This window comes from Copadichromis virginalis, linkage group LG17, assembly GCF_057382275.1.
Source record: "Copadichromis virginalis isolate Kocher_CV1m ecotype Utaka linkage group LG17, C_Virginalis_male_GT1.1, whole genome shotgun sequence".
NCBI classification, from domain to species: domain Eukaryota; kingdom Metazoa; phylum Chordata; class Actinopteri; order Cichliformes; family Cichlidae; genus Copadichromis; species Copadichromis virginalis.
Window position 1 is genome coordinate 27,369,099 of NC_140634.1, and position 23,164 is coordinate 27,392,262.

At 39.2% G+C, this 23,164-nt stretch overlaps 1 protein-coding gene across 2 annotated transcripts in view; it reads right to left on the minus strand.

The window, feature by feature from the left end:
• Window positions 1-1,419: 1,419 nt before the first annotated feature.
• apaf1 (apoptotic peptidase activating factor 1) overlaps window positions 1,420-23,164 on the minus strand; it is a 47,314-nt gene continuing 25,569 nt past the window's right edge. For both annotated transcript variants that reach the window (XM_085436500.1, XM_085436499.1), the window contains one exon: window positions 1,420-2,990. In XM_085436500.1, coding sequence (XP_085292626.1) covers window positions 2,844-2,990 — 147 coding nt within the window. In that variant the 3' untranslated portion in view covers window positions 1,420-2,843. The remainder of the gene's footprint in view (window positions 2,991-23,164) is intronic.

Consider the following 23,164-nt stretch of genomic DNA (forward strand, 5'->3'; position numbering starts at 1 on the left):
ACAAAAGCAAAAATGCTTCTATTGTGCACTCAATATATTTAAAGCAGACATGAAACGCTGGGAAAAGAGAGAATATTTGATTGCATAAAATAGCGCTTTAACGCATGATGCTAACATTTGCTTTACCAACTATATTATGAACAGCCAGTCCTCTAACTCCAGTCTCTTAGGTTTCACTGTTTATTAACTGCAGTACATATTCTACCTGATCCACCTGATTCTGATTAATTATCTAGTATTTAGCTACTTTTAAAACTGAGCTCATTCAGTAAAATGGAAGTCATCTGATGAGTGGAAATCTTTAAGCAGGGGTGTCCAACTCCAGGCCTCAAGGGCCGGTGTCCTGCAGGTTTTAGATCTATAAATCCAAAACAGATAGATACAGGAGCAGCATAAATCATAAAAATTGTATAATCTTTTATAAAACAACATTGTTAAAAGTGCTACAGGTCTACACTGAAGGTCTTATAATGTAAGGCTGTGTGAAAATGTATATAGTGATACAACAGTGATAAAATAATAAAAAGGTTAAAGAAATAAAAAAATAAAATAAAATAAAACTGAGATTGTGAAAAAGAGAATTCTGGCAAAGGTCCTTCATAACATATGCGCTATAAATATGAGAGCAGCAAAGAGGCTTGATACAGGAGTGTCTGTGGAGTCTTATGTCCTGACAGGTGTGTTTACCTGTCACATAAGAAGAGCTCTTGTGAAGTGTTATAGAAAGCGGCTGGAATGATTTCCTGCAGCGTTCTTTATGGCAGCACGGTCGAATAAGAACCAGCCTCTGCTATCTCTACAGTGTGAAATGGAGAGGTGATGGTTCGTTCAGTGACCTCCTGTCCCTCACTGACTAAAATGCCTCAAGATTCTGGACAATGGTAGACTGAGCCAGTTTGTTATTCTGTTAGATATAAAGATGGGAATTCTTCCTGCACATGAAAAATAATGAACTCAAGAGGAAGATTTCATATCTTCTGCTAAGAAAAAAATCACCAGTATTTGTACTTTTTTCCCCAGATGAGCAGAAAAGCAAAACAGGTAAATGTATAGGCTCCTAATCACTGCGCACACGAATTGAGCCCATTCTCTGTTACATTACAGATCAAAATATTTACTCAGGGAAAAATATCATTGCAAATTTGATTCCAGACAGTTGAATAAAGAGAAGCTGATTTTGAATCATTCTGGAAGGCAAGTCAAGCAAATCCTTCGTCCCTACAATGCAGGCCATGTGAGGATGAATCATGCTGTCACTGTGCCTGAGAGCAGGGCTCTCGCTCCTCATGGGGAGCGTCAGACGGCAGGAAGGAGGTGGTTTTATAGGGCAGAGCACACCAGGTCTTAACCATAAATTTAGCGCCTGCTAAACAAAACACAACTAAAAAGAAAGGGGAAACACACACATACAACTTCACAGCATATGTGATTTATTCTTAATAAATTACATTTTCCATTGAACCACATCATATAACAGTTTACATCCTGAGCTGATATCAGTTAGAAGGAAATTTGATGATTGAACAGCAACTTTAAAAAAGCACCAATCAGGAAGGGCACAGTGTGAGAATAACACAAGCATTATTGAATTTCATCCTTACTTTGATTTATTCTTTTTTTGTGCTTATTGCTCCAGCTGCACATGGAGTCCACACCTTTCTCACTGACGTGAGTGGTTTCGATAAAGGTACAGGGACACTTGCCTCTCTCAGTAAAACCTCAGAATTTTCACTCAAATTAAGGATTTGTTTTTCAAGTCACATTAAGAAAAGCATCCTTAAAGATTGTAACTACTTTTTCCAAGTGCTCTCAACAAGTGAAGGCTCAGTAGTAAGACAGCGTGCAGTAATAAGTAATATCTAAAGTTAAAACAGTTATATAGTTATATGAAAAAAAGGCAATTAAAGCAGAAAAATGTCTTAAGACTGGCAACATGAAATTCGAGTATAAATTATAAATCACATGCTGTGATTATATTTTATAGAAAACATTTCCTTTGATCCACGTTCAAAAGTACAAACAGTTCTGACATACAAATAACCTCTTCAGCTTTGAAAAGAATTTAATTCATAAAAACTTTATCATGCTATCCATTTTTAATGCTCATCAAAGTGCACCAAAAGCTCCAAATGTGCTGGTATGTTTAGAAAGTGTTGACACAAAGCACACATACCCTCTGTTACCCACAGTATGTGCATTCACGAAAAGGCTGCAGTGTCTAGAAACGGTTTGAAACTGTCAATGATGAATACTGACCCAATGCAGAAGTTCGAAAGCATCACAGCACAGACAAACCAAACTCACTTCATCACTTCTAACAAATCATAGGACGTCTATGATAGCTTTTACGATTACATACATACATACATACAAAAGTGGAAAATCTCTTGCACATGTGCAATCCTCAACCCCAAAAAACACATATTTTTCATTTAAATCTTTCATCTGTTGGTAAATAGTAGTGATAGAAAAAAAATGGGTTTGAGAAGAACCGATGATCAGGTTTGCTGGCTTTTTAGAAATCAGTGTTACCTTTTAAATGCACCTCTTTGTGTTTAAAAAGATGTGTGTAATGCAGATTCAAGGAAGAAGATTTCACAGTGCATCATTTAAAGCTGGCGCAAACTGGTCATGTGACCCCAGCAAAGTGTATTTGTCTAATGCTCTCAAGGCTATTGTTACTGACTGTGCAAAGTGAAAATGTAAACTGTTTTTCTTAGATGCGCAGGGCGTTTAGCGTTGGACAAGTCTGCATACATTATGCAATTGAGCAGTTCTTGCAATAAGCTGGATGATGGTGTCTGTTTCTGTCATCTTTTGGAGCGGTGCCGGCGGCGTTATCGTCACACCACTCTCTGGAGGATGTAGAGGATGCCGATATTGTCGATAGTGACGAAGGTGGAGAAGTCAGATGACACGTGTATCTTCTTTAAGGCGCTTCCCGTTGTATAGAAGGTCTGCAGAGCTTTGCCTGTCTTCACTTCCCACCACTTGATATAAAGAAGAAGGACAAAAAAACAAGAACATGTTCAAATCATTACGTTTGACCCAAGGGTATCTGAAAGAACAAGAAGTTATGTACAAACCATTGAAGAAAATATGTATTTAGTTACATTTCTCTGGAACAAGTAAATCAAGGCAGAAGTCGTGTAATGTACATTATGATTTGTCTGATTCATGAAACAAAGACAACAACAAAAACTAAAAAGACTCAGTAGTTTACGATGGCTGCCCAGAAGACCATTTCGAATTTAATATTCTAAAATCTCCAGACTCAAACTCACGCACACACCCACAGGCTCTCTCAAATACTTCGATGGAGACCCATAAACACACCACCCCCTGCAGCTTTTTTGAGTTATTCCCTTTAATCTCAGTTTAAAGTTGACATTTTCCATTGAAGCTCCTTCACACTGGGATGAATCATCAAAGGCACATCAAGTCAATCATTAATAGCTTGGCACGAGTGTGTGTGTGTGTGTGTGTATTCAGCGTTTACAATATTAGGCACGATGATGACACATCAAAACAAGAAACGATGCCCCTTCCAGCTAAATAAAGATGGCGTGACTTTTTTAATAGGTTTAATCTTTAGTAGCTGAGCATGTTTTTGTTATGAACCTTTAGCTGCTCTGAGTGTGGGTTAATAAAGGAAAGCAGGCGAATCCCTAAGTCTATCGACAGACTGCAACAGAAGAGGTGGCAGCAGCAGATTGCTGGCTTATAGGAGGTGCGCACACTCACGCACACACACAGCCCATTAATCACACAAACCCTACAGCAACTTTAAAGTGAGCTCATTTGCATACCCCCCAAAAAGGCATCGCAAAAAAAATGTGGCAAGGTTCCTTTTGTTCAGATTTTCACGCTGCACCACTGTGTGTGTGTGTGCGTGTGTGTTGTTGTTGTTGCTGCTGCTTCAAGGCACTGGCAATACTTGTTCACTAGACTTCCTTCACTGTTACTATTGGCTGCTAAGATCTTGGTAGAAAAGACAACAGAGAAGACTCCTATAATAGTCTCCTAAAATGTCATATTTATAATTTATAATCAAAGCAGTTGCTTTAAATTGGTGACACTTGCCTATACTAGTTAATGTCCTACTTAATGTCCTATATGGTGCAGGTAGATGATTTCATCTTAACTAAGCCCCCGTGTCAGGATTTTGACTTTAAAAGAAAAAGTATTCACTACTTTAGCACTGGGGGAAATGGAGACAGGAGTATCTGGTATTAAAACAAACAAACCAAAAAAAAAAAAACAATCTTATTGTCTGCAGGGTGAATAATTTTAAATCTAGGTTATTTGTGACCCAGAAGATTAAAGATGTTTTTTTAAATATAGTGCAATGTGGTGCATTTTTCCATTAACATCCTTCTTTAATTGCTAAAAATAATCTTCTCTCTCATGCCCAGACTTCTCCTGGTAGCCCAGCACCTGGACACACTACTATGAAATATTTGTGGTGAATATGAGACAGTTTCTACGGAGTTTAAATGGAACAAAAAGCAGGTCGGGTTACACTTAGGTTATTTTAAGCCCCCCTTTTTGTGGTTTTCACATCATTACACAGCTCGTATCTGACAAGGAACCCTTATGGAAATGGAAATAATGTCTCCATCTCCTTCGTCTATATTCAGCCATAAATCAGACAAGAAAATATTTCACAACATATTATATTAAACATACTTTGTCTAACAAAACATTTGCATACAAAGGCTGCTTTACATAAAAGCTATTAGTACAGATTTGTTACCTTGAACTTCAAAGCTATGCTATGTAATTTGCTACTGCCTTCAAGGCTAAACGTGACCTGAGAGTAAACATGACTTTATGTCAAAGCAATTAATTCCTACATGGTTCATAAATGTGAAGAATGAATGTGAATAGAGAGAGACAGGAATAAGCATGCAAAATACCTTCCTCTCGGATAACACAAGAAAAACTGAAGTTGATACAGAGGTCATGGAGGTATATCATCAATATAATGTGGAGCAACAGCCTTGCTTCTCCTATTTTTGTTCTTATACGCAGTGGCAGCAGTTTATGCATATGCATATAGGGTGTATTTAATACAAGGCCAGCTACAAGTGTGGCCTGACCTTAGCTTTTAAGTTGAATAAAATGAGGTTTGATGATGATCAATACAAACTGAATTTCTCTTTGACAAGAGTCAGGAGAAACAGAAAGTATATAATAAAGGGAAGTATTAAAATCAAGGTAAAGTTATTGGGCACATTTTTTACAGCAGGAATCATATTTCTAAGCAGCTATCTGCATTCTAAATTATGTAATCTGTAGGCAAAATACAATTTCTACATGTAGCCAAAGCCCTGTTTAAGTGGGGCTTTGACTGCCGGACTGCACACCCAAAACTGTCTGCTATCATCCACAATAATTCAGCTTTTTATTTACCTTTTTTTTTTTATTCCATACACAAGAGGCCCAGAAAAATTGCCCCCACAGACAAGTCGGCAGACTGCCCGATGGCTTCCCAGATTGCAAGGGCACGATCAACCCCACTGTGCAGGTTATCCCTCCTCAGAGAGTTTTCTTTAGTTATCTCCCAAACTTGAAATCAAGCAGCCAGGCTGTGCTAGAGACCTCTAAGGAGGCAAAAAACAGAAGACGCCTGACAGAAGACTGTTAGGTTTCATTTTACAAAAAGCTGCCTGAGTACTTGACCCACTTCAAGCTTCTCCGAAATAGTGAGACCTCAAACAGTCCACTCAAAACTTTTTTTTTAATTTTTTTAAATCAGGCGGCCTTAGCAGAATTGTCATTCAATCATCAATAGAGCTTAATCAGTCAGATCCCAACACATTTATCTAATGATGGGCTTATCACACTACCCCCCAAAAACGCCTGGAATCTACACTACTTAGTGTAAAAAGGTCAGCTACAGCAAACTGGTGGAAAATTACCATTAGAGAGAGTCTGGCTAACAAGATTTAAACTCGAGTACCGATGACCTTTCATCCTGTATCTCAGCAAAGAGATTTTCAAGGTCAAACCATGATGCCTACAATACAGCCATGAAACAACACAAAAACACGATAGAGGTGGGATCAATTTGATTGGTGAGGCGACAAACCGAGTATATACCGCAGATACCAGAGGAGGGCAGAGACACACTTGGCTAAAGCCTAATTGCATCTGAAATGAAACAAAGATGGCTGCTGCCTGTCAAAGAGCTGACAGCTCAAACAAAGAAATAATACTGAGACGCCTGCTGCGCAAGCACACAAACACATATATGAAAATAAACAGACCAATAGACGGACTGAAACAGGCGAGGAAGAGAGCAAACAGAGTCGAAAAACAAGACTGAGCCTCCCAGCAAACAACGGCTGCAGACGAATGATGAAACTCTTTGACGAAATTGATAATAAGGGGAGTAAAAACTCTATAACTCCAAGTGGTTATAAACAGGGGATTAGCAGAGAGACGCAATGTATGGAGAAAAGAGCTGGTGCAAAATGAATGTTTAAAAAAGCCCGTTGGCTTTGAGGAAGGACGACGGGAGATGTGTGGAGTGAAAGTGTGAAAATCATTTCAGAGTGAGTCTAGATTTACTAGGAGGAAAAAAAAACTTAGCCAGAAAATCGCTATGTTTAATCATTTACACAGGAGGATGAGGATGAGACTATGCTGGGTGGCATGCATATTTATAGTTTTATGTGACAGGAAGGAAAGTGAGCTTTTTCCAAAAGCTGCAGACGGGAGAAAGGTAAATGATAGGTGAGCAAATCCAGACAGATAAAAGATGCTGAAAACAGTAAAACATATTTCACATTTGTCATAACAACTGTTTATTCTCTCTCGTGGGAATATGCAGCTGGGTTTTGCGTTCGTGTGTCACATGGAGGGCCCATATCCTCGGGGCAGATGGCTGATGTGCTGACATAAACACCATCTCCGTGAGACCACTGATATATGGGAGACAGCTAGTGATGCTAAATAACTAAACTGGAGTTGCTTGCTGGGTGTTCTGTGTGTGTTTGGTGACCACTTTGGGTCTTCTTTGAGATGTAAGACAACGCAGTCTGTAGTGAAGCTGCTGAAAGCGGAGGGAAATGGGTTTGTGACAATGTTTGCATGTACAATATGCAAATGCAAAGAAGACAACGCACAGGTGAGGCTAAGTGGAAATTCAGCGTATTCAGAGAATGCATCAGTGCATCAACATGGAAATAATATACAAGCAAAACCAAGTGTAGGTTACACAAATACTACAACTAAAAACACGGGGGATTATTCATTAATAATGGACTTCACTTATATAGCATCCGCCTGCCAGGCAGCTTAGCAAGCAGAATTATGATCTGAAGGCAGTGTTGTGCCAAAAGGAGCTCTATAAACACAGTATAGGATCCTCTCGTTAGCCTTTTTCTTTTAATTAATTAATTTTATTATTCACATTAGCTTACATATAGTTTAGCAATATTTGAAGACACTTTCGACCACAGACACATTAATATATTTCTTTTTCTATCACAGAACCCCCCAAGGACACTTTGCCATGCATACTGGAGGAGCAGCAGGTTCAGTTGTCAATGTTTATTTTTATTCATTTCAATTTTATTTCATTTATATAGCATAAAATCACATATTATCCTTTAATGTTGGAGAGAAAATCCCAACAATCAGACGATCTCTCATGAACTCTTGGTGGCAATGGGAAGAAAATAAAAAAAACCTCCCTTTTAATTCTCACTAAAATAAAAGCTTTATCAAAAAGGAAAGTTTTAAGCCTAGTTTTACTTTAGAGAAGGTGTCTGTCTGCTGAAACTAAACTAGGACCCTGATAGCTGAAAGCTCTGTCTCCCATTCTATTTAGAAAAACTCTAGAAACCACAAGAAAGCCTGCAGGCTAAGAACAAAGTTTTCTAGTGGGAGACCACCTTCATCTACACTGAAGACAAAATTATAACAAAACAATGCTGCCAAACAAGGCCAACATGGAGGTGTTGTGGGAAGATCCTGGTTTTGTCATGTCACTTTTTACTGGGCTGAGGTACAAATAAAGCATCACCTGACACTAGAATATGTGAGAAGAGAGCCGTGGTGGTGCAGTACAGTATAATATTGTAAACGCTGCACTTTAAATGACTGACTTCTGGAATAGCTTTTGGAAATAGCTTTTGGAAATCAGGAACTCAGTTGGCATCCTGTGGCTTCTTACACTTACACTTCTTGCACGTCTCATTCCAGTCCCTGAGGGCCTTAGGCAGCCACAGGAGCAGAAACCATCAGTTTCTGGGTAAAACCGGTGAGCTTGTAGTACATTTTTATTGCCAGAGAAGGACAGGGGGAAACTGTTATGTAATAAATGAATAAATAAAAAAACTCAAAAAAAGAACATAAAACAAAAAGAACTTCCTTCTGTAACCATCAAGGGAAAGTGAAGCAGCAGTCCAAAAGCTATTATCCCTGATAGCAAATGATAGAAGTTATACCAACAATCAGTGGGAGTACAAATGGCACTGGATGAAAAGCACAAATATTTATGGCATCTCCTTTGACTAAAACGTGATGTCAAAACAATGGCCACTGATCCCCTTATCAATACAGCCAAAGCATTCTGTAGATTCAGATAGTGTCAAGCTCACATACACAGAAGTTAGAATGACATCTGGGGAAGGCCTGATAGCGTCTGTGTGAATGTGAGTAACCCCAGTTCATCTCAGGCAACAACAGAGGAGAACCAGACTGGCTCAGACAGGCCCTCACCATTAGCTGTGGTGATTCTAAATAGGTCTGCTTATTCGGGCTACCTGAGGGAAAGTCAGGATTGCTTATGTAATAAAAAAACAAAACAGTTTTTATATTCATTTGAGGACCAGAGTGATGCTTATGTGTGAACACAGTTGGGTCTTTTAGAAGGGAGGAAGGAGGTAATTCATCTTCCTCTTACATAAATAGAGTCCAGGGGGAATAAGTACAGTTTCTATGCTAAGTAGAAATAAGAAGAAAAGTATCTAGAGCCAGACCACAAGGAGTGGACGCTGGAGAGGAAGAAGATTTAAAAAAAAAAAGAAAAAAAAAAGGGACCAACCAGAGGTGACTTTGTAAGGCCACCTCCATTTCATAAAGAGAAAGTGAGGGATTTAGCGTGTGAGCAGGTCATGAGTCTAGCAGAGAGGCACACAGCGCGACTATGAGGCTGAATTATTTATCCAAGGTTCCGCTGCTGAAATATTGATGCTCAGACAATCCTCTACACATCTCTCCCTCACACGCTGGCTTTCTTCCTTCACTTTTCTCTCACCAGCATTCCCACCAGCTACTCCTTATTCACTGCAGATAAACCAGAACCACCCCCCCCTCCCAAAAAATGGAAATGAATATGGATTCTGCAGAGAAAAAAATGAAAAGCAACAAAGACACATCACATCATTGAATTTTTTCCCCACTTTTCATCCTCAGTGTCTTATTGTTCTTTGTCATGTATTCCCCGACTTTATGATTTAAAAATGTAGCAAAGATAAATGAAAAAATATATATATGCAGATCAAGAGACTCCATAACAGGGAAAGAACAAGAAACATCAAAAGAAATGGCGAGAGACAAAAAATGTACTTGATGGATAAAAGAGCAGCTGGGGATTAAGAAAAGAAGACAAATATATAATTTACACTTAGATTATGTGTGAAACTGGCAAAAAAAACAACGAGTGAAAAGAGGAGAGCTAACTTCAACAGAAAATCTTGTTTTCACATTAACAGTTTGGCCCAAAGCTAGAAAGCTGTGACGAGTGAGCTTCATTTGATTTAATCAGAAAATTACTGTTACATTTACAACACATACATGTAACAGCTATTTTATACATTTATAATAAATCATTTGTTGGGTTTATAAGGAAAGGGCAGGTGTGACCATTTAAATCTTGATTTTATTACAAAAAAATAATAAAAATCAGATTCTACAGCAACAGAAATAAGTGGCCACGCTTAATTTAGAAAAAGTAAACAACAATGAAATCATAGCTCCAACCAGCAGGGCTGGAAGGACAGATGGTGGTGATAACTGTGATTCAAACAAGATAAAAAAGACTGAACTAACTTTTGTTATTTTTCCTTTCTAAGAATTTTCTAGAGCAGTGAAAACAAGAGCAATGTGCAAGCTTTTGTTTTTTGCTCCGTTTTAAAGCACAATTGTTTATTATTCTTTGATTTAATTATGTGGATATGATCCATGTGTAGCATTTGTTTCACTGTTTGGCAAAATTTGTTTAAATGTTTAGTAATAAAGTAGTAGTAGTAATAAATAAAAATAATAAAACAATAATAGTTATTTCAGAATATTCTACGTATATTCGTATTTCTGTGACTTTAAATTGTTATAACCTGTTACTCTGATGTGCATAACAAAATCCTAAAAAATGAAACAACTATACTCACAAAGTATCCCATGCCAATATGTTCTTGTCAGTCTGATAACCTGTTCTCATACGGCAGTCTCATCACTTTGACCTTCAGATTAATCGATTGATCTTATATTTATACAGTAATTTCTATATGTTGACAATATCACACTGGTAAGAATCATAGTTTCTAAGCTAAAAGGCTTTCTGTCAATTTTGGATCCAAAAATTATTAAATTGACCTTGAAGACCTTGGTGGATAGAAGCCAATTTGAATGGACTGTTAACAGACAAAATAACACGCACGCACACAAACTCTACCATAAACATAACCTCCTTAGCGAAAGCAATAAAGAACAAAATTAAATGCCAGAAAAAGAATACAAAATGGTAAATGGCCTGTATTTGTATAGCGCTTTACTAGTCCCTAAGGACCCCAAAGCGCTTTACACATTGAGTCATCCACCCATTCACACACACATTTACACGAATGCTTGATGGCAAGCTACATTGTAGCCACAGCCACCCTGGGGTGCACTGACAGAGGCGAGGCTGCCGAACACTGGCGTCACCGGGCCCTCTGACCACCACCAGTAGGCAACGGGTGAAGTGTCTTGCCCAAGGACACAACGACCGAGACTGTCCAAGCCGGGGCTCGAACCGGCAACCTTCCGATTACAAGGCAAACTCCCAACTCTTGAGCCAAAAACATATCAAGATACAGAATAAATAAAATCAGTAGGAATGCGCCATTTCAAAATGTATTTTTATTTTTGACATCACAATAGCTTTGCATGATTCACAGTTCAAAACAATCCTTCTGTATCTATGCCTTGCCGTAGCCACTCAGAACATCCCTGTCTAACACAAACGGTTCCCTTCTAGTTGACTTTTGCCTGATTGCTTCTCTCTTGCAAAGAGAAGACTTGAACAGCGAGCTGGTGGGGCTTCTGCGCTTACCACCAGAGCTGTGTGCTTGAGACGACCACATAACGTATACCCACTCTCTTTGTTGCAGCCTTATGACCCACATGGGATGAAAATGACCAACTAACTACCTTGCTCTTATTGCCGTTATATAGAGCCAAGAGTAGGAAGAAACTGCAGACTGAAGCTGAGTTTTTGGCTCACAGGGATCACTTGCACATATGCCGACCTCATTATGTGAAACTTTGGCTGTTTCCTATGAGCACCCACCACAGTAACAGTATATATATGTGACATGAAAGCCTACTTTAAAGAACAAGCTTGAGTAAGCTCATTTGTGAGCGAGCGTCTTTGCATTTTGAAAAGCACACACCACCTAGCTCTACTTTTCCCCTCTATCAGTAATCTAACACATCTTCCCTGCCTCATTTCGTCTTGCTGTTCCTTTTTTTTAAGAACAAACAGAGACCCTTCTTTTACAGCAAGCGAGACAATTAACCCTGGCTTAATGAGCGACGCAGAGGAAACAACCGCCTCCAAGAGGCAGATAAATATTTCACCAGCTTGTGTTCATACCCAAAGCCTGACAACGAGTACAGAAACCAGGCCATCTTCATTCCGATATCAACTCTCTCTAAAGTTCTTCGCTCTTCTTTTATCTCATACAGAAACAAATTCCCAAGCAGACAGTCGAGGGAGTACGTGTCTGCTCTGGATGTATTTTGACCACATGAGAAAGAGCATGTGCATGTTAAAATATGCATTAAAAAAAACAAGAAGGAGAACTGTTGTTCTGTCTAAGAAAAAGATAGTCGGCTTTCAGGGGGTCTTTTGCATCTTGTGAGTGTGTGCAGGTATTTTTAGAGCCAGGTCTGCTTCTACGTTGGAGCAGCACTGCGGGATGCTTATTTCTGAAGCACGAACCCATTGAATGAAAGCAAAGCTGCAAACGCTGCCTGAACCAACATGGTGGCCTATTACACTGACTCTTAGAAGGCTATAAAAATGTGTTATTTCCATCTCTGGACCAATTTTGAAGGAGTGGGAGTGGACTGATCAAAGTGAAAGCCAAGGGGTGCAACAAATTCCAAATATACTAAAGGTGGCTATCTTTTTGTTGCTACACAAAAAAGAAAGATTCGAAGTACACACAAGCGTTGCATGGAGATAAAATGAACCTCATGAAGAAATTAATTGTTATCATTGTTGTTGCAAATAACATAACCTCAAAGCATATTAGAGGAACGACAGAAAGAGAAAACCAGAAAGTCACAGCCACACAAACTGCAGCTATAAATAAAGTTGCGATTCACTGTATTAATAGATTATTGACCAAGGGCTTGTGGCAAAGTGTGAACGCTCTCACATGGGCCTATCCCATCCTTTCATAAAACAAAAAACACAGGCATAGCAGATTTTGATGCTTTTTCTCACGATAAGCATCATTCAGTCCAAATATTTATCGTTCTCTTTCAGGATGTAGTCATGCCATCTTCAGATTTCTGTCTAGGCCTGCTTTTGTTTCAAAAGTTGTAAGTATGACTGGCAGCCTATGTAAGTGTTTTTTTCTATCTGAATAAGCACCAAAGTGAGCTCTACATGATTTATTAGTGTAACAGAGTTAGCTTCCAGTGTCAGAATAAAGGACACAGACAAAACATCACGAACTGCAGTTCATTTCGCAATTAAGGGACTTGTTTGTTGGCCTACATTTGATGAAGGGCTGAAATTAGAATCACAGGAGAGAGGTAATAACCTGTGACACACTAGGATTGGAAATAAACATGGCAGCTCCTCAGTCAGCGTTGGTCCCTGTGACACAGCAGCGAAAGGTGCCAAAGAGTGCCAGTTCACTTAGTAAACAACATTTTCAAGACTTGAGCCCACTTATTCTGTTCTATTTATATTTTGGTCTTAAGCAGTAGTTCTCCAAGTTTTCTGAAGGTCTCCTTGAACATTGGCTGGTTTGTACCAGCCCTTGTTTTCTGATCATTCTCAGAGGAATGTTTGTTTTGTTCGTTGGTTTGTTAATCATTCAAACATTTAAAATAGCACCTTACTCAAGGGATGAACCAGTGTTGTGCATACACATAACAGACAATTGGCTGCCTGTTGCAGAAACATTTTTTTTGTAGTTGTATCCAGGAAAAATCCCCAAAACAACACAGTTGTTGACCAACCGTCCTCTTGCACTTGTTTACTTCTAAAAGCCTATATGACATATTTTTATTTCACCATTCATTTACCGCACAGAGAAGGCATCGTTTAAATATGTTAAAGTTTTCTTTAAGTAAACAGTATTATTAAAGATCTTCATGACTGGCACAAGTGCCCTCAAATTATGGTCACCCTTTACTAGCTAAAAGTTAACTGGCACAGTTTGGAGTGTACCATCACAATATTTTAAGGAAACTGGGCAAATAGTGGACAAAATAAAACATCTGCAGCAGATGAACAGGATCTGAAAGTTACAGAGCCCCGCAAGGGACATGGGAGAAAAAAAAAATTAAGACGGACTTTTGCGAGATCTCGCAAAACAAACTCGGGATCTCGCAAAACTTTTAGCCGCATTCTTCGGAGGCCGCCAGCTCGAAGCCGACCGGGAGTGCCGGGAGAGCGCCGTTCCTCCCGGCTGTAGTAGGTCTCGACCTCCCGTTAGCTTCGAGATGGTGGGTGTCAGATCTCCGAAAACATCGCAGCACTTTTGCAAATATGTGATGTCTTGTAAACCGAGCAGATATTCGACATTTACACAACTACATTCACGCCTCAAAATATCTTAAAAGTTTATTTTGAAGAACCAGAAAGAGTAATATTACAACTAAGTAGCTGCCGCCATTGTTGGAATTCAACTTTTGCGAGATCCCGCAAAACTTTTGCGAGATCCCGAGTTTGTTTTGCGAGATCTCGCAAAAGTTCATTGTAATTTTTTTTTCCTCCCATGTCCCTTGCGGGGCTCTGTAGAAAGTTATGTCTTTAAGAGATAGAAAAATGTATCTGGCTCATCAGTTGATCCATGTGCTGTTCACTAAAGCATTATCAGAAATGTTCTCAGTGGCTGTGAGAAATCATTTTTAAATAATGGAAATCATAAGAAAATTGCCAAATTGTAAAAGAAGTAGACTGAAAAATCAGAGACGAGAGGTCTGATGGAGTGATGAATCCAAATTTCCAATTTTTGGATAAAACAGTTGGGATATGTATGGAGAAGTTCAGGACAACAGTGAGAGTCTACATCATCTGTAAAACACGGTAGAGGTGCTTTCATGGTTTGGAGCTGCATTTGTTGAGGATTTTGTCAAACATTGTGAAATTTTGAAAACAAAAAAGTGCAGTCAAATTTTGATCCACAATGCAATACCATCTGGAGTCCAAAGGCATCCATGTTAATAAGTGATTCTAAATTGGAAGCAGCTGTGGATCTGAGTGTGTGGAGGTCTGTCCTGTAATGGAGTGGCGTCCCCATACTCTATAATGGCTGGGATAGAGGCTCACTAAATCACTTGGTGACACGTGAATTCTAAAATATTCAACATTTTGAAACACACCGCCCCCTTTTTCTTATGTCCAATCAAAAAAAAATACAAATAAATATCACATATGCAACAAGTATTATTTATGCAGAAGAAGAAAAAAGACTTTACACAACAGGATCTAGAGACAGAAGAATGAATAGTTGTAATGACTAATGTTTAGCCTTGAGAGAAAGCATTAAGATCGGCTTTGCCGGTGAGGAAACATGAGACACATTTACTCATGGCTTAGTCAACCTCATTATACGAGAGTCTTGACTGCTCGATACCTCACCCATCCCCCGGGAGAGGTGAATGCAGTTACTCTGGACAGTTCTTTTTGCTCAGACCTACGCAACTTGCTGCTATGCTATCAACTGTCTCTTGAGGGAAGGTCAGCGCAACCTTCACTCCTTCATTTCATCTAGTCTCCCCGCCCTCCTACCTCACTTTGAGTCTTGCTTGGAGTGATGACTGGCTCTAACAATTCACTGGCCGCCAAGGAGTTGTTAGGACGCTTAATAATGTTGGCTTGAGCTGATGAAACAGCAAAGAGACGGATTTTGATATGATGGATGAAAGCTAAAAAGGCACACTGATAACCACAGTGTGTGATTGTATTAAAAAAAAAATCTAACGACAACTGAAGGAAGGTGTAAAACAGAGATAACAGAAACAGGATGAACAGGTCTTCTGGGAACCCAAGAAAAATAGGGACTGGAAGCAAGGGGAGTCCAAGAAAGTAAAAAGGTGAAATTGTGTTTCTCCCTTTTTCCTCCATCACACGTTCGCCTGATAAGTGATGGCTGACAACAGAAGTAGCAGGGGAGAACCATCACCTGAAATACTCGTATCCATCTGGGCTTACACCTTTTAGAAGTGTATGTATATATGTATGCTTGTGTGCGATTTAGTATGTGTTTGGCAATTCTGTGCTGCTATTGCCCTGTTCTAGTGAAGACTATGTTAATTTAAGGTGGAATTTAGTTAGTTAATCAAAGTTAGTTGGTACAATCACCGCCCAATAATGCAAAAAAAAAAATCACATTCAATGAGTTTTCAATGCAGTCTCGATGCTGAAGGTTATTTTCTCACATTAGTAGCCTTTTTTACAGAACTCTTACTTCCTATCATTTCCTGGTACAAAGAGGATGAACAGTAGCAAAGTGGTTGGTCAGATGACATACCTGTGCAGGTAGAGAGATGGTTGGGAGAGAGGACTCTTGGAGATTGGGTGAACAAGGGTGATGGAAAGAGCTACAGTAACTACGGGGGATATAGCTGAACTGCCATATCATGAAGATATGGAAAAGAACTGTTGAAGCTGGGCAGGAACAGAATAGGAAGATCAGAGAAGATTCATAGATGTAGTGAAGGAAGACATGCAGAGGGTTGGTGTGGCAGAAGAGGAAATGAAGGATGGGATGTGACAGAAGCGGATAATCTGATGCGGCAACCCCTAAATGGAGTAGCTGAAATAGGAAGAAGACTTCTCATTAGGGCTTGCTAGATTATCCAACAAGTTTCTTGGATTCTAATTTTAAAACAAGTCTGATCCAACTGATGCAAGATGATCAACCAAACAGGATTCAGATCCCTGCTAACGACATGGCTCCTAAGCCTGGTTTATGACAGGTCGCTTAGTAACACAGAACAAACCTGAAGCCTGGGTTAAACTCTGTTGAGGATATGGACACGCAAAGCTGGGGACCCAACAGCCTAGTATTCATTTGGGTTATACTTCTTTGAAGTTCACTGCCCAGGTGCATGCGTAGCTGGTGACTGTCATTTAAACTCACCGTCCAATAAGCTGACTCATGGATGCAGAAAGTATAAAATCTCCTAAAGAGTACCCACAGTTACTGATTAGGGCTCAATACTATAGGACAGGTCTTTTTCTTTTGAGTCAGTATTTACAAAGAGACACTTGAGTGCTTTTGTTTTGTTTGTAACATAATGGTGTGAATTATTCTGGGCTGGTGGGGGTGCGTGTGTGTTCTTGCAGTCAGGATGAGCCTTTTCACACCTGCTGCCTCCCTGTTGGACCATGGCACTGTGACGGATTGTCTCATCGCCGTTTGCAGAGTTTGTGTGTTTGTGTGTGTATCAAGGCCAGGTGTGAGACAGGTACAGCATTTCCTGGCAGGACCCAGAACAGAAGAGAGAGATGATGGGAGTCACTGTAGAATGTAACGGCCTCTCTCTGAGGGCTGGACCACGCCACTACATCAAATCCTGACACACACACACACACACACACACCCCAAACAATTCCTGAAGGCGTTTGTTTTGTAAGAAATACAAGCAATTTAATGTGTTTTTTTTTCCTCTTTTTTTTTAAGAGAAAAAGAAACACTGGTGACAAGGAGCACGAGAAGTTTAATTAAACACTCTACACCGGCATCTACCCACAACAGGGGACTGGACTAACACATACCCTCACACAATGGCCTGCTGCTTTTAATTACACTCGCATCATTCACCCAAGCATACAGAGAAGCAGGGCGTGATAAAACGCACAGAATGAGAGCAGCACAGACGTGGAAAAACAGCAGCTTGAGAGATGATTAAGGAAGGAGTACTGACAGAGACAAGAAAACACAAAAGCACCAGGACAAACAAGAAAACATCATTCTGCACAGGTGGCCAAGGAGACAAATAGAAGGAGACAAACAATAAGAGCTACAAGGCTCGTGTTGTATCATATCAAGCCATCGTCTAAGAGAGATCCATGGGAGATGTCACCCGCTGTCACTGCTCTGGCTCTTCTCTTATCCGGCCAGCAACATCATCATTCTGCTAGCATCAACACACCGAGTCACACCGTGGAAGGGCTTCTCATGTTTACAGCTGTGATCAGAGAGGATCTGATAGCTGAAAACTCTCCACTGAATCACATCGCGATAAGGAAAACATTCTCGGGTGTGCTCCGCTTTGCTTACTATGACAGCTGTCTTCCAAAACGCTGTCGCACAAATGAAACGTGGTTCGGTCTTAGCAGTGTTATCACCTGCTGTGTTTAATCCGTTTAAACTGAACTTTGGTTCGTTTGTTCAGATAGGAACTGAGTAATCGCACTTGGGTGTGGACCAAAACAACCGGACCAAGACCCTTTGAAGGAGGTGATCTCATTGCAGATCCAAACAAACTCCAGTGCGGTTTGTTTATGGTGTGAACGTGAGCCGATCTCGATCCGAATCAACTACCAGGTGTACGTTGTAAGTTTGAGCTATAAAACCTCCAATACTCACGTATGCTTTGTATTCTGCCATGTGGCAAGGTACTATAGATGTGCAAGGGTCTGTAGGAGCTAGCTACTACCTGTGAAATGAACCTAAATTCTCCAGTAGTCCAGAACGCACTTTCTTCCTGTACTTACTACATTATAATCTATGAAATAACTGCAGAATTAACAAAAACAGTGATTAAAGGGTTCATTTTGGTTTATATCAAACCTAATCTAAATTGTTCTTATGCTAATACTACTTCCAAATATTGCCCCCAAGATACATTTGCTGCAGTCTTTAAATTTTGGTTTGCTGTTTCTCTGCATAAACACATTGGTTTAGATCTGTCGTGTAGCATTACGAGTCAGTGGAGTTTCGAGCTCTGTAATGCTATTTATATGTGCTGATTATTATTCAAATTCGTAAACAATAAAGACTGCGATCACATCCTGATTCTGGATCAGATTTTTTTCTAGCCAAGTTAATCAAATTGGTCGACTCCTGACACCAAACATATTAGGAACGTTTTAAGCATTTTACAGTTGTTTATTGAAACCACGAAGAATGAATTTGTTATTATGGTGAAGGTATAGTTTTACAGTACACTGCATTGTCATTTTCTTTACTCTGTTATCAGGTTTGATGGTTATAAACTCTAATTCTAAATTCTAATTAACAAAAAAACAAGTTACTCAGCCCTCATGCTCCTCAGCTAAGCCTTTATTTAGAGCTTTTGTGGTGTTCAAGCCAGACTTCGATATCAGCCTACATCTATGATCCAAACGCACATCTTACACAATCCCACTGATCCTTCATAATGAAATCTTTCCCTTACACCAGCTGAGGATAAATACAAACCAAATACCCTTATGAGGGCGCTCAAATGATCGCCAGGCCTTTTTCCAAGACTGACAGAAGAATGATTACCACATAAAAAGACTCCATGAATCATTCTCAAATCTGAGAAAATAGTTGAGTGATAGTAAATAGTATCTGGCTTTATATTTATTCATAACTGTCAGATCCAGATGTCAGAAACAGAGGTTTTAAATATCAGCTTACTTACTAATAAGTTTCCATGTAAAATTGAAGACATTTGTTGCAGAATGGGCGAGCGTGGAGACACGCTGACAATAATCGTTAAAACAGATTATTATTGTGCTTTCTCAGTCTGTGGGCTATATTATCTGTCATGAGAGATACTCACTCTGTCAGGGTAATTACTATGACAGACGGGATGGCTTCTCATCGCTGTCCAGCTGACACACTATGTGATTAATCAATCAAAGCCTGAGGCTGAGGGAGGTTCACCCTTTAAGACAGGCAGAGTAATCCATCACCTCTCCTCAAATCCACTCGCTGATCTATCACGTCAACATGCTTCGCTGAAGAAGACAGAGGGTCTATGAAACGGCGTAACAGAGTGATTCGATTCCCAGAATAATTATGACCGTCATCCTGATGTGACGCAAGATGAAGCAGATGAGGTCTGCATTAGTGCTGCGGGTAGAGCACCCCTGTTTGTATATGTTTATTAATAAACAAGCAGAAGGGTGTTTTAGTAGACATCTAATGCTTTTCTTAATAATTTTGTCACAGTTTTAAGGGCGACATAAGCAGATTACAGCACATGACTATTAGATTTTCACTGGCAGGTAAGTTTGAGGATGAGATAAAGAAAGAAAAAAGGATTTAAACAAGTTTATTTTGGGGTTTTTTGTTTTGCTTCTCAGGTTTTTAATCTGTTGCTAGCAAACCATGATCACAGGAATATTTTTATTTTGGTGAAAATATAGGAAACGGCTTTGTTGCCAGAATTCTGGTGTGAGACCATTATCATGTCTGTGTACCAACTGTGAAGTTCAGGCTGATAATCAGTTGGCTTAGCTAGATGCTTTTACACTTCTGTCTTTATGTGGATTACACAAATTACACACACACACACACACACACACACACACACACACACACACACACACACACACACACACACACACACACACACACACATACAAATCTTGGATGATCAAATACATCGTGCAAATTTTTGCCAACTGTAGGGGAAAGGAAATGTTTGGTTTAAGAAATATTTAAGTAGTTAAATATGAGTAAGTAGTTGGATAACAGTAAATAGCTATTTATTTGTAAAAATCTATTGAATATTGTTTATATCTATTCATAAATGTATAACAAATGTTCTCTTCCCAGCTTAAAAATAAGTACTTAAAAAAAAAAAAAAAATCACATACACATATTTTAATTAAACTGCCTTTAGCTTAGATAGTGGCGCACATTCACTGTCTATGCACGACTTGTTTTAATATGTATTAATATTTCACTCAGAAACTGTATTTATGAAGAGAGTTGGACTATGAAAATCTTTTCCAGTACACTCAAAAGACTCAAGAGGTTAAGGTCTGGATGCTGTTGTTGCCCATCCTTGTGTGAATATCCAGAACCAGTCAATCTGAGCCGATGAATCCTGGCATTGCCATCTTGGAATATGCTGTGCCATCAGAGAAGAAATTAAATTCACTGATGTAAAAAAGGCATAAATCAGGTAATTCAGTAACCTATACTTGCAGTTTAGTGGAAGGCCTTTACGCATTTAAAATTCAGGTGGTGAAAAAAAAAAATCTATTAATTCTGGACACTTAATGAAAGACTCATTCCGATCATGGTTTGATGCACATGTCTGCGACTGATCATGACTTGATGTCGAAAACTACCCCAGATGATGAAAACTGCATCTTCAGCTACAAGAAAGGCTACGAGGAAGTGCATCACTTCAGGAGTGTTACAGTTGTTTTTGACATACACAAAGTTGTCCACAATGAATATATACATACCCCCAGATCAGATTGTCCAGTTCTACTGTAACAGCAAGCGGCCAACAATGTGATGGAAAACATTGAAAATAACTCAAAGTCTTTAAAATGCAGGATTTTTTGGGTTACAGCCTCTATTTACCAGTGATTTGGCTGGAGACTGGGATGCTCTCTCCCAAAGTGCAAGTTGATGGGTTGCCACTTTGAGGGGTATTTACCCACTCTCCACAGCACACAAACAAATGCAAGGAGAAAGAAAGGGACTTTTACAGAGGAACCTATTTTTATTTTATTATTGTTCAGTTGCTGATCTTTACTGTAGTGGATACTGCTCGACTCCCATTATTGTGATTTCTTATGTCATGTTTCCAAAAGCTGCAACAGAATAACTCAACATCCAAAAATGGCCCTTATTATCTAAATCCAGAAAAAAATCTAAAGATCATAAATATTCTCATGTATGATGTCATGCTACAATCGTGGTCTTTTGGAACCGCCTGGTGAGGACTTTTATTCTTCGACTACTCTGCACATTCACTTTATACCTCGAGGACACAAAAATACGTCTGAAAGAGCTTTTTTTTTTTTTTTTTAAATGTTTATATTCTAAATACCAAAGACTCTTAATTAAAATGAGTACATTCAACGATTATTTCAACTTTTGAAATAATTTCCAAGTTTTATAATCTTGTCAACAGCAATCTGCACCAGATGAGATTATGATGCGTTTTGGCCATCTGTCTATATAAAGCCTGAACAGCAGCACTCTCTGCCTTCGACAGAAACGACTCTGTCGACCCACACATGCAGGTATAAACAAATGCGCACTTGTACACAATCGTGCACACGGCACTACCCCACACACAGTATCAGGAGTAATCCGAGATATAAAGCCTCATGGATCAGAAGTGCTCTCCCTGGAGAATTACATCATTGCTGAACAAATGGCCAATCAGAGCTCAGCTGAGACTGTCCGCTTTGTGACCCCTCTGCTGTAAAGTAAAGGCAATAAGAACGAGACCGTAGACCTAGAACATTCCAGTCACGTCACAAGGAGACACTGATATCTTTCTCTAAGGCATACTGTGTTTTATGTAAACCTGCAGCATTGCAACAGCTGTCTAGTGAATGCAGAGATGACACATGCTGGCAAGCATCTTTCCATTGATTTTACTGTGATTCTCAATCAGCGTTCATCTACCTACCTACCTTACATTTTTTAAAATAGAGTCATCAAGAAATGTACTCTGCATACATCCATAAACAGCTTTTCAATAAAGAAATATACTCAAGTTTATTAGTAAGTAGGAAGCAGGACAATACCTATGTATACGTCAATACAAGGCAATAAAAACACACATTACACAGAGTGTGTGTGATGTGATTACTACTTAGGGTGATAGTAGGTAAATTACTATCTATCCTTTGTTATTATTTGTGGGGGTTTTCATCACTTAATAAAAGGATTTGTGACCAGCCAACACTGTTAATTTTGTTTCCTTATAAAAGTAAATATTTTGTAGTGTCCTGGCAGCATCAGGGTTGCATACCATGAAAATGAAACACTGCCCCCCTCTCATCCCCCAGAAAAATCACGTAAAAAAAAAAAAAAACAACAACCCACAATGTAAAAAAATGAAGGTGATTATTCAGCACTCGCCATAAACTGCAATATCTCAAGCTCATGGAGACATTTGTTGCTTATTATCAACCACCTCATTCTCCCTTTATTTCCTGTCATCTTTCCAACTGGTGTTTTAATGAAGACATAAAATGTCCAGTGACTGTATGCCTCTGCTGGCCAGTAGTGCTGAAGTTTAGATCCATGTCTGTGCACATTTATACGACAAATGTAGTAAAGTAAAGGAAACCACAGAGGAAAAATAACAAGTGGGCATCAAAGACCTGTCATTAATTCACCAAGGACTAACAGGATCAAAATCTCTCCTGCTCACAAATTATGGCATTAAATAATGTCCCACAAAGCAGTTTGGGAATTACATAAGGTCACTGAGAGACTGACTTTTGACCTTTTCAGTTTAAAATGTCATCAGTTTGCAATCTATCCTTTGAAAGGTTGCCAAATTAATAATGATTCTTGAGGTTTAGGCAAAAGTGAGGTCAATTTGACCTTAGAATCTTGACAATCATATATAATAATTTCTTCTTTAGGTTCGAGTGAATGTTTGTGCCAGATCTGAATACATTTCCACAAGGTGTTTAAGAGATTCTGTCACTTGAATGACACTTATTGGCGTATATCTAACAATGTCAGGTGGACGGACAACGCTGAGAACCTTGTCC